Source organism: Pan troglodytes, chromosome 5, assembly GCF_028858775.2.
Source record: "Pan troglodytes isolate AG18354 chromosome 5, NHGRI_mPanTro3-v2.0_pri, whole genome shotgun sequence".
NCBI lineage: Eukaryota > Metazoa > Chordata > Mammalia > Primates > Hominidae > Pan > Pan troglodytes.
In genome coordinates this window covers 150,689,168-150,702,029 of record NC_072403.2, presented here as the reverse complement: position 1 = coordinate 150,702,029, position 12,862 = coordinate 150,689,168, and the positions used below count along the sequence as shown (strand labels likewise).

General features: G+C 40.2%; 1 protein-coding gene across 1 annotated transcript in view; it reads right to left on the bottom strand.

Moving 5' to 3' along the window:
• ECT2L (epithelial cell transforming 2 like) overlaps nucleotides 1-12,862 on the bottom strand; it is a 108,661-nt gene that overhangs the window by 54,948 nt on the left and 40,851 nt on the right. The window contains exons 4-7 of the mRNA XM_003311516.6: nucleotides 10,538-10,700; nucleotides 5,821-6,073; nucleotides 4,478-4,646; nucleotides 2,377-2,515 (exon numbers count right to left, since the gene is read on the bottom strand). Coding sequence (XP_003311564.1) covers nucleotides 2,377-2,515; nucleotides 4,478-4,646; nucleotides 5,821-6,073; nucleotides 10,538-10,700 — 724 coding nt within the window. The remainder of the gene's footprint in view (nucleotides 1-2,376; nucleotides 2,516-4,477; nucleotides 4,647-5,820; nucleotides 6,074-10,537; nucleotides 10,701-12,862) is intronic.

Below are 12,862 nucleotides of genomic sequence, written 5' to 3'. Positions count from 1 at the left end.
TGTAATTCTACTCAGAGATAAATACTATTAACAATTTAGATTACTTTCTTCCAGCCTTTTAATCTTTATGCACGCCATGCACAAAGACATATAAATAACTTTTAAAAAGTAATAGTGGCCAAGCACAGTGGCTTACACTTGTAATCCCAGCACTCTGGGAGACCGAGGCTGACGGATAACTTGAGCTCAAGAGTTAGAGACCAGCCTGGGCAACATGAGGAAACCCCTGTCTCTACAAAAAATACAAAAATTAGGTGGGTGTGGTGGCATGTAGCTGTAGTCCCAGCAATTATCCTGCCTTTGCCTCCTAAAATGTTGGGATTATAGGTGTGAGCCCCCATGCCTGGCCAGCATGATGCATTGTTAAACACTGTGGAAACTATGGCCCACATGGAGATCAAGGATCTGATCTTGCTTTCATGTGGATCCACTGAGCTCACCGGTTATCAGTGATTAGAGCTGACTCTTAGATGCCCGGAAGAAGTGAGTTCATATCTTAAAAGGAGCCATTTTGTTACAAATAGAAACTTTTCTAAGTATATATCCCTATGTGTGCATATTAATACATACAGGTACACATATATACATACATATACACTCACATATATAGATACAAAGGTCGTCTTTGTGCTTCCTTTATTTTTATATTATTCATATTAAAATTAAAATCTATAACTTCATTATAGAAAAACCAAACAGGATTTCTGACATTCTTCTTTTTTGAGATGGTGGTTACATAATACTATTTGGGAATTTCAGAGAAGTTTTAAAGTAATTCTTAATCAGCATGCTCCTTTTTTGGATTAAATGCAACAAATTCAATTCAACAAAAATTTATTGGACATGCATACTGATATGGTTTGGCTTTGTGTCCCTACCCAAATCTCATCTTGAATTGTAATCCCCATAATCCCTGTGTGTCGAGGGAGGGACCTGGTGGGAGGTGACTGGATCATGGGGGCAGTTTCCCGCATGCCGTTCTCATGACACTGAGTGAGTTTTCATGAGATCTGATGGCTTCATAAGTGTCTGGCATTTCCTCTGCTCATTCTTCTCTCTCCTGCTGTCATGTGAAGAAGGTCCTTGCTTCCCCTTAGCCTTCTGCCATGACTGTAAGTTTCCTGAGGCCTCCTTGCCACGTGAAACTGTGAGTTAATTAAACCTCTTTCCTTTATAAATTACCCAATCTTGGGTATTTTTTATAGCAGTGTGAGAACGGACTAATACACACGCTCACAAATCTTCAGACACAGAGGTCTACATGTAGCATCAATGGGTGAAGCTAAAAGAGTGTTGGAATTTTAGGATTTTAGGTTCTATTGTTTGCAACTTTGAGACTTGAGTGAGTTATCACCTCTCAGTTAAAAGGCCTCAGTTAAAAGTTTGGGCCTTTAGGCTGGGTGCGGTGGCTCACGCCTGTAATCCCAGCACTTTGGGAGGCCAAGGCAGGCGGATCACAAGGTCAGGAGATTGAGACCATCCTGGCTAACATGGCTAAACCCCATCTTTACAAAAAAAAAAAAAAAAAAAAATTAGCCGGGCGTGGTGGCGGGTGCCTGTAGTCCCAGCTACTCAGGAGGCTGAGGCAGGAGAATGGCGTGAACCCAGGAGGCAGAGCTGGCAGTGAGCCGAGATTGCGCCACTGCACTCCAGCCTGGGCAACAGCGCGAGACTCCATCTCAAAAAAAAAAAAAAAAAAAAAGTTTGGGCCTTTAATGCTTTTTCAAAATAATTTTGATTTATGATTACCTTTATTGCTTCTGGGGTTTTTGTTTCTTTTGTTTTGTTTTGTTTTTTGAGACAGTGTCTTACTCTGTCACCCAGGTTGGAGTGCAGTGTCCAGATCACTACAACGTCCATCTCCTGGGTTCAAGCAATTCTCATGCCTCACTCTCCCGAGTAGCTGGGACTACTCGGCACACACCACCACACCCGGCTATTTTTTTTCTATTTTTAGTAGAGATGGGGTTTCGCCATGTTTGCCAGGCTGGTCTTGAACTCCTGACCTCAGGTGATCCACCTACCTTGACCTCCCAAAGTGCTGGGATTATAGGTGTGAGTCACTGCACCCGGCCTTTTATTTTTTTTATAGAAACAGAGTCTCACTCTGTTGCCCAGGCTGGAGTGCAGTGGTGTGATCACAGCTCACTGCAGCCTCCATCTCCTGGGCTCCAGTGATCCTCCCACCTCAGCCTTCTGAGTAGCTGGGACTACAGTTATGTGCCACCACACCTGGCTTGATTTTCCTTTTAGAAGTTGAATCATTTTTCATACACATGGTGGCCAAAAGCTTGTCACACACCCTCTAGTCTAGATGAAAAAAAACAAAAAACAAAAAAACAATCAGGATAGGACTGGCCTCACAACATACTCTACCTCATACGCAGGAATCCGGGATGATATTAACATGAAGTGTGGCCGGAGAGCATATGAAGAGCTGTCATCATTTTTATGAACTCCATGCCAATTTTTCTTTGATAATAAAGGGTAGGAATGGCTTCCAGAAATATTGCTTCTATGGAGTAAAAGGAAATATGAGAAGTTTTCATTTTCTCTTACCTTGAGTTTTGGTAAGTACACAGCATATGTCTCTGGGCATCAGCTCTACTCTACAAGGCACGTGGCCTCCATGCCTTAGCCTCACCCTGTGTTTTGTGAGGACAGTAGCAAATGGAGCTCCTGGGTGTGGTGAGGCCAAATCTGTTCTCTGAGCCTCTCCTCCACCACATGTGGGATTCTGGAACAGTCTCCTGGAACTTACTTAGCTCTTATTGGGCACTTAAATGAATGTAATGACATATTTGGGAGTTCAAAAAGATATTTAAAAAGAAGTAGCTGAGAGATTTTGAATTTCCTTCTAGGCCTCAATTGTTCCTGAATAATGTCTTCATTCTCTCCACAGCCACCCTCACCCCCAACAATACCAGGAGCAGGGGCTGTTCTGTGCTTCTTAAAATTCTTTTTATAAAAAAAAAAAATTTAAGTGACAGGGTCTTGTTCTCTCACTCAGGCTGGAGTGCAGTTGTGTCATCACAGTTCACTGCAGCCTCAACTTCCCAGGCTCAAGCAATCCTCCCACCTCAGCCTCCTGAGTAGCTGGGACCACAGGTGTGTGCCATCACACCCAGATTTTTTTTTTGGGGGGGTGGGGGAAAGATGGGGTCTCGCTATGTTGCCTAGGCTGGTCTCCAACTCCTGAATTCAAGTGATCCTCCCACCTCGGCCTCCCAAAGTGCTGGGATTATAAGCGTGAGCCATCATGCCTGACCTCTTAAAATTCTTTATGTGCCTTGAACAAGTAAATGTACATGCACACATTCACAAATGTTCAGATACACAGAGATCCATATGTAGCATCAGTGGGTGAAGTTGAAAGAGTGCTGGAATTTTAGAATTTTAGGTTCTAGTGTTTGACACTTCGACATGTGGGTAAGTCATGTCACCTTCCTAGGCCCCAGTTTCCTCATTTGAAACTTAGGTGAGTGAGATTACATGATCTCAAGAATCCAAAGTTGGCTGGGCATGGTGGCTCATGTCTGTAATCCCAGCACTTTGGGAAGCCAAGGCCGGTGGATCATCTGAGGTCAGGAGTTTGAGACCAGCCTGGCCAATATGGTGAAATCCTGTCTCTACTACAAAATACAAAAATTAGCTGGCATGGTAGTGCGCACCTATAGTCCCAGCTGCTCTGGAGGCTGAGGCAGAAGAATCGCTGGAACCCAGGAGGCAGAGGTTGCAGTAAGCTGAGATTGTGCCGCTGCACTCTAGCCTGGGTGACAGAGTGAGACTCCGTCTCAAAAAAAAAAAAAAAAAAAAAAATCCAAAGTTAAAAGTTAAAAAGAAATTCTAAGCAGATGCAGAATGGTGATGGTTATGAATGTCAGATAGAATTGAATTTCTGGTAATTTCACCCTATAGTATGATTTGGTAACTGAATACAGCCGATGTTTCTCTATTATAAAAGAATTATATTTGTACATACAAATATAAGTGGAAGTTATATTTGGATACCATTTGGATACTCTTACTTCGTAGAAAACACTTGTGGAAAAATGTTATTTTTGTTCAATAAATACGGAAAATATACTACATCCACAATATAGCTTCAATGCAGAGTTGAGAATATGTAAAGCTGGGCTCAGTGGCACATGCCTGTAATCGCAGCTATTTGGGAGGATGGCGGGAGGATCGCTTGAGCCCACAAGTTTGACACCAGCCTGCGCAATGTGGCAAGACTTCATCTCAAAAAAAAAAAAAAAAAAGAACATTTAAAATGTAAGTTTTGTATGTTATATGTTTACCTCTTTAGAAGGCATGTTTGACTACTGTTCTAGAAAATTAATTATCTTTACTGATATTTCATAGGATATGAGCCACAGAATTACACAAGATTTCTGTGTGATAGCTAAATTTATTCTAGAGTGAATTATTGGTATTGGGATGGTGTTGAGCCTTCAGTAGATGGAATTTTGCTTACCGCTTGGGCAAGGTTTCTAACGATGTCAAAACAAGCTGTTTCTCCAAAGCTTCATGTAATCCCACTCGCTCCCTTACAGTCTGGGAGAGGCGTGGTTGGCATCTGGGCTTTAGCACGCTAGAGCAGCAAGTTCCACTCACCCAAGGGGGTCGAACTTTGAATAACTCCTCTGAAAAACAAAGAACAGCAGGCGGGGCTGATTACTTCATACTTCTCCCAGCCAAGTCCACACAGATAAAGGCATCAAAAATAAAGCTGTACCAGGGCAAGGTTCCAAATGACAATAATTACAGCCATTTTCATGCACTCGGTTTGGATTTCTCATCCTCTTGGCACTGTGGCTGTGAGCTACCGGTCATTTCAGGTCAAGAAACAAAGCTCAGAGAACAAGCAAACAAGCAACCCTTTTCTTGTGGAGACCAGTTAATCAATTGATAGGTGTCACATTCATTTGTGCCCTTCTTCTTGCCTTCAAGCAATTTCTTATTTGTCACGATCTCACCAGAGGGTTAGTGGGAAGAAAACATGGGAGAACTCTAATCAGTTTTGCTGTTTTCTTTTACACACTGCATAAAGCATAAGGCCTAGCTGAGGCTGGACGCCGTGGCTCTGCCTGTAATCCCAGCACCTTGGGAGGCCAGGGTGGGCGGGTCACTTGAGCCCAGGAATTCGGGACCAGCCTGGCCAACATGGAGAAACCCCATCTCTACAAAAATACAAAAAATTAGCAAGGCAAGGTGGTGTGCACCTGTGGCCCCAGCTACTCGAGAGGCTGAGGTGGGAGGATCACTTGAGCCTCAGAAATCGAGGCTGCAGTGAGCCAGAGATCATACCACTGCACAGCCTGGGTGACAGTGAGACCCTGTCTCAAAAATAAAATAAATAAATAAATAAATAGGGGCTTAACTGAAAGAGGCTTTAAAAAGAGCAGAAAGAGCTGTCCTCTTTCTCCTTTTTTAAATGCCATTTTCCCTGCTTCCATTTTCACTTGCATTTCTCCTCCTTTTTTCATCACTCCCAATTCCTCTGTTTTGAACCTATTTGCTTTTTTCCCATGTTCAAACATCTTTATCCTCTTTGTTTTTGGTCTTATAAGCCTGAGAGGAGCCAGAATAGCAATGGAAGCACTGATATTTAACCTTATGTATTTTGTCTGAAATCTTTGTTTTTCTCATCAATTAACTTGAAATATACAGTACAGAAAAAAGCTCATCTGGAAAATACTTAAGACTGCCACTCCGAGTATTCCGAAAGACAGGGCTGTCCTCTGTGGGAATTTGTATGTGAATCCATTTGTGTCTACAATATTTACCTAAGATATAAAGGTTTAAAATGCTACTTACTCTTACGTAGTGCAATTTTCTCCCAAATTCTTTTCCTCAGGCACTTTTCTCTTTGTCTCTCCAGTAGTTCCTCATCTTCTGTTTTGGGTTCATTCAGCGTCCCATAAGTAGCAGCAGCCTCCCTAGGTGTCAGCCAGTCTAAGTGGGACACACAAGCAATGTAATGGCGCTTCCAAGCACCATACTCATTATCTGTTGGAGTATAGGGCAGAAACCATCCGAACTTAACGCATTTGGGCATCCATAAGCAATCCTTCAGAAACAAGAGGAAGATGAGTCACAAATTGTTTTCAGACAGTTTTCTAGCAATAATATTTTCAGGTACACAGATACTTTTTCATTACACTGAGATTTCTGGTACAAAAATCTCTGAGAATTTGTATGCAAATCCATTTGTTTCTACAATGTTTATATAAAATTGAAGGTTTTAATTTTTTTATATTTTATTTTACTTATTTTGAGACAGAGTCTCACTCTGTCGCCCAGGCTGGAGTGCAGTGGCACGAGCTCGGCTCATTGCAAGCTCCGCCTCCCGGGTTCATGCCATTCTCCTGCCTCAGCCTCCAGAGTAGCTGGGACTACAGGCACCCGCCACCACGCCTGGCTAATTTTTTTGTTTTTTTAGTAGAGACGAGGTTTCACCGTGTTAGCCAGGATGGTCTCCATCTCCTGACCTCGTGATCCGCCCACCTTGGCCTCCCAAAGTGCTGGGATTACAGGTGTGAACCACCGCACCCGGACTTTTATTTTTATTTCTAGGTTTTTTTTTTGAGATGGAGTCCTGCTCTGTCGCCCAGGCTGGAGTGCAGTGGCGCGATCTCAGCTCATTACAACCTCTGCCTTCTGGGTTCAAGCAATTCTCTTGCCTCAGCCTCCTGAGTAGCTGGGATTACAGGCGCATGCCACCATGCCCACCTAGTTTTTTGTGTATTTTTACTAGAGACGGGGTTTTGCCCTGTTGGCCAGGCTGGTCTGGAACTCCTGACTTCAGGTGATCCTCCCGCTTCAGCCTCCCAAAGTGCTGGGATTACAGGTGTAAGCCACTGCACCTGGCCAGATATAACGTTTTTAAATGCTATTACTGACTTACTATCTGAACTTGACTTGGAAATAAGAAGCGTATCTTGTTCCACAGGAAAAATATTATTTGATGAATATATATGTTATATGTGAATGTATGTATTAGACATCTTTGTGACACTTATCCAATGTTCCAATAGCATTTGGTTGCATTAACCCTAGATTCTGAGAATTCAGCTTCTAGCAATAGTGGAATAGTTTCTTTCAGATTAACCCTCTCATTGAGAATAATTTTGACTGAAGCGTACGATATTGCCAATATTCAGCCATTTTGACATATGAAAAGAGAAAATTTCATGTGGTTTGAACTGATGAAATACCTAGACCAAATATTATACAAACAATTATTTGAAGGCTATATTATAGAGCTATCAATGCAATAAGGACTTGTTCAACCAAGACCCCAGAAAGAAGGGAAACCCAGAGAGGTAAGCCTGATATTTGGCATCACTTTTTACTTCAAAGCATTTGTCAGTTCCAAAGCAAAGCTTGTTAGGCTGAGAAGCAGAACAGAAAGTTATGACTAAAAGACTTAGATGCTAAAAAAGAATCTTAGGCATTCTCACAGGGAAGAGAGGACACAAATGGAAATTTAGGGCCCACTAAGAGGGGAGAGCCTTGGTAATCACACCAGCTTTCAGTTAAGATTCTTTTCAGGAAGGATAATACTTAATTAGACAAACTCTCACAAAGACTGAAGCCAGCTTTGAAACATCTCATTCCTTGACTGGATTTGTAGGATTTGTTCCTAGCACTAGACGTGCCAGAAGCAAAAGTAAATTCTCTCTGGAGGAAGAAAACATCACCCAGAGACTCAAAGGATCACATTAATTTTGTATACTCAGTATCTGGTACTCAGTGAAAATTAACTAGAACACACAATAGACAAGAATTCTTTTTTCTTTTTGGTTTTTAATAACTATAGAGAGATCCTCAGGTGATCCAAATATTGTAATCATCAGACATGAACTTTGCAGAAATAAATACTCTATAATTAATATATCTAAAATAAATGACTAGGTAGAAAATTTTGGCAAAAAAATTAAATCAATATTCTAGAACTGAAAATATATAATAACTGAAATTTAGAACTCAATGGATGGGTTTAAGATCAGATTAGAATCTAGCTAAAGAAACAATTAGTAAACTGAAAGATAGGTCCAAAGAAAATCCAGACTGAAATACTGAAGGTCACAGAAATGGAAAATGTGTATGAAAGAATATGAAAGTTATGAGACATGGTGAATCTTTCCAACCTATAAGTATTGGAATACTAGGAGAAAAAGGGAGAGAATGGGGCAGAATCAATATGAAGAAATAACATCTGAGAACATTTCAAAACTGATAAAAGATATTAAGTCTCAGACTCAAAAATCACTACAAAACAAGATACATACAAACACACACCTAGGTATATCACAATAACATTACTGAAAACGAAAGAAAAAAAGTCCAAAAAGCAGCTAGAGATGATAGAAATGTTACCTTTAAAGGATCAACAATAAAACTTCTGACTTCTCAAGAAAAAAAAATGAAATATTTTCAAAGTTCTATAAAAAAAATTAGCTGCCAACCTAGAATTTAAATTTCGTATTGAAATAATCCTCTAAGTTTGAAGATGAAATAGATATTTTTAGATGCACAAAAACTAAGAAAATTTAGCAGCACGCCTGTACTAGAGGTAATATTAAATAGAACGCAAAAGGAAAATTATTCCAAATGGAAACTCAGAGATGCAGGAACAGAAAAAAATGAACTACAGAAAAAAATATGGTCACATATAAATCAATATTGACTACATAAAACAATAGTAATAAAGATTTGTGAGATATGTGTTTATGTGTTATCTATGTTTGGGTTTGAACTGCGTGGGTGCATTTATATGCACTTTCTTCCACCTCTGCCACCCCCAAGACAGCAAGACCAACCCCTCCTCTTCCTCAGCTTCCTCAGCCTACTCAACATGAAGATGATGAGGGTGAAGATCTTTACAATGATCCATTTCCACTTAATAGTAAATATATTTTCTCATGAATTTTTAAATAACAATCTCTTTTCCCTTGCTTGCCATATTGAAGAATACAGTATATAGTACATATACAAAATGTGTGTTAATCGACTTAGCATTATCAGTAAGTCTTCTGGTCAACAGTAGGCTATTATTAGTATATATAAAATAAAAATCTTTAACAAAAAAAGCATGGAAACTGAGAGGAGGGTAAATGAATTTAAAGTGTTTTAAGCTCCCTGCATTGTCTTAGAAATGGTAAGATAATATTAATTCAAGGCTATATGTTGTAGTCTATGGTAACCATGAAAGAACTGTTAAAGAATCCATAATTAACAATTGAAAAAAAGTTTAATTCGCACAAAGGAAGACAGGGAGAGGGAAAAAAACATAAAACAAATGGGACAAACAAAAAATAAATAGTAAAATGATGGATTAAACACAAATATATCAGTGTTTACAGAAATATAAACAGACTAGGCCAGGCACAGAGGCTCACGCCTGTAATCCCAGTACTATGGGAGGCCGAGGTGGGTGGATCTCTTGAGCCCAGGAGTTCAAGACCAGCCTGGCCAACATGGTGAAACCCCATCTCTGCTAAAAATACAAAAATTAGCTGGACGTGGTAGTGCATGTCTGTAGTCCCAGGTACTTGGGAGGTTGAGGTGAGAGGATCGCTTGAGGCTGGGAGACAGAGGTTGCAATGAGCCAGATCACACCACTGTATTCCAGCCTGGGTGACAGAATGAGATCCTGTCTCAGGAAAAAAAAAAAAAAAAGTATGTGTATAGTTACATTTTATTAAATATTTTACAAGAAAATGAAGAGACAATGAGGCCAGAGGCAGAATTAATGGCAAAAGATGTTGATTTTAAACAGCTGCTGCTGTTAACTGCTTTCAACTGCTGTTAACAGATCTCAATGTATGTTCTTTAACAAATGTTAAGACAATAAGGGATTAGTTGAGGCTGTGGTTGTGTAGCAGTTTCTAGAGCTGAGTTATCAGAGACAATATACAAAATCTAAAGCATAAATCATTTTTCATGAAGAAAAGTGAACTCCTTGGCCGGGTGCGGTGGCTCATGCCTGTAATTCCAGCACTTTGGGAGGCCAAGGTGTGCGGATCACAAGGTCAGGAGTTCGAGACAAGCCTGACCAACATGGTAAAACCCCGTCTCTACTAAAAATACAAAAATTAGCTGGGCGTGGTGGCGCATGCCTGTAATCCCAGCTACTCAGGAGGCTGAGGTGGGAGAGTCACTTGAACCCAGGAGGCGGAGGAGGTTGTAGTGAGCTGAGATCGTGCCACTGCACTCCAGCCTGGGCGACAGAGCGAGACTCTGTCTCAAAAAGGAACTTCTTTAACCAAGATAAAATGTTTTCTAAACAATTATACTGAGTATTTAAAGATTTTTTAAGTAACAGGAATTATTGGACTAGTCTATATTCCTTATTTATAGAAATACATTATTGTATTTCACTTATCCCCATTTTTTCTCTCAAGGGTAAGTTAATGATGGATCAGGTACCCTCAGCTATTGTCTTCAGGGAAGGGAGCTACCCCAGTAGCCTCATTACAGATTACAGCTGTACTTGTGCCCTATTACTAGGAAGTGGCAAATAGTAAACCTGTTCAGTTAAAAACTTCCAGGGCCAGCTGACTTGGGCAGCAGCACACAAATCTTTCGGACTCAAAAAGGAAAAGATATATAGAGAAATGAAGCGTGGTAACACTGTAGAGAAGTCCACTTTGGCCACTTGCATCCTTTCTGAAAACCAGTCTTGGACAAACCTAAAAAGAAAGAGAAATTTAGTTTAGAACACTAATGTCTAAAATTTACTAAAAAGTCAGCATAAATATTGGTCATTGATCTTCCTCCAATGTTCTACCTATAAAAAATAAATCCTAACAAAACATAAATCTAGATTTAAAAAATTTTCAGGCCACGTGCCGTGGCTCATGCCTGTAATCCCGGCACTTTGGGAGGCCAAGGTGGGTGGATCACTTGAGGTTAGGGGTTCAAGAACAGCCTAGCCAACATGGCAAAACTCTGTCTCTACTAAAAGTACAAAAAATTAGCTGAGTATGGTGGTGCGTGCCTGTAATCCCAGCTACTTGGAAGGCCAAGGCAGGAGAATCACTTGAACCCAGGAGACTGAGGTTGCAGTGAGCCGAGACCGTGCTACTGCACTCCAGCCTGGGCAACAGAGTAAGACTCTGTCTCAAAAAAAAAAAAAAAAAAAAAAGTATTCACTTTGAATTATCCATTCTAAAAAGGAAGACAACAAGAATATCTAAAATTCACAGGAATAAAACAGTCTTGGAGTAAACCTAGTTTGATGTGATTTTCAAGAGAAAAAGACTATAAAACCTTTTCACTATCAATTTAAAACAACTCAAGATTTTTAATGGAGTTGAAATTCAAAGCAAAGATATATTCACTGAGATTTTCTTGTGTGTGGACGTTTTTGGGTTTTTTTAATTGTTTTTTTTTTTTTTTTTTTTGAGACCAGTGCTTCTAGAAGAAACTTATTTTTCCTTTTAAGTGGCTGCCTGTATTATAAGACCAAATTCTCTTCCCCACTGGACCTAACACACTATATTATGCGATTTATTTAATCCTTCTTTTGACACAAAGCTGGCCACATTCTGAAATGCCAATCATTTCTCCTGAATGGGTAGCAGGTATAGAAGAGACTAGTGTGCTGTTACGGGTCAGTAACAGGGTTTGCTCAGCCTGGTGTGGCCACAGGAAGAGTGTGGAGAGACTCAGTGGGGCAATAGCCGTGTGCAGAAGGGGAGAAGGAGACGATGGCTTCTGAATGGCTGGAAGATTGGTTGTTTACAGGGGGTTGGGAAAAATATGAAGATTATGGGAGCTAGGTTTCTCACTTTTGGAAAAAGGATCTACAAATATGTAAAGGAGGAAAGCTAGACTAATCTATATGGAGTTGGAGAGAAATTGGAGATATCACTGTAGAATCTCATGTTTTAAAATATGTATATAAATGAATGATACACAGAGACAGATGGCTGTATATGTACACGTGTGTACATATATTTCATGTTAGAGCACCTAAAAGCAATAACATCCCAGAAGCAATGAACACACCATAAACTCAGATCTTGGTTTCTCAATTCCGTTTCCTAATAAAATAAACCAGAGCTTACTGGAGAAATGGTATACTGATACCAGGGCAGGGACAAGGAAAGTATAAGATGGGTCTGGAACATCTTGACACCAGAAAATAAGGAAGTACTTAAAGAATCATGGACATACCAAAAGAATACAGAAGCTAATTTATTAATAAAATCACTCCCACTGGCAAAATATGGAATAATTTGAGTATCAAAGTAAATAATTAATGTAATATAGCCTATTGAATAAAACAGGCGTTCCTGAGTCCATACTGATATAAATATACCCATGAATGAATAAATAAATAGGGGAGAAGGAAAACTACCTCACAACAGAACACCAATTAGTACAAGCAGAAGGAATTAAGAAATTAGGAAATCACCACTTGGAGGCCATCATAGTAATAATTGCTTCAGATAAGAATCATCAATGAGTGGCTCACGCCTGTAATCCCAGCACTTTGGGAGGCCGAGGTGGGTGGATCACCTGAGGTCAGGAGTTTGAAACCAGCCTGGCCAATGTGGTGAAACCTGTCTCTACTAAAAATACAAAAGTTAGCCGGGCATGGTGGTGTACGCTTGTAATCCCAGCTACTCAGGAGGCTGAGGCAGGAGAATCACTTGAACATGGGAGGTGGAGGTTGCAGTGAGCCGAGATCGGGCCACTGCACTCCAGCCTGGGTGACGAGCAAAACTCCATCTCAAAAAAAAAAAAAGATTAATGAATGCTAAAAGTAGTGGGTGAAAGCTTGATAAGAAACAGGATATTTACATAGAATAGTTTTTGATTACTTTAAAATTAATCAAATACTTTT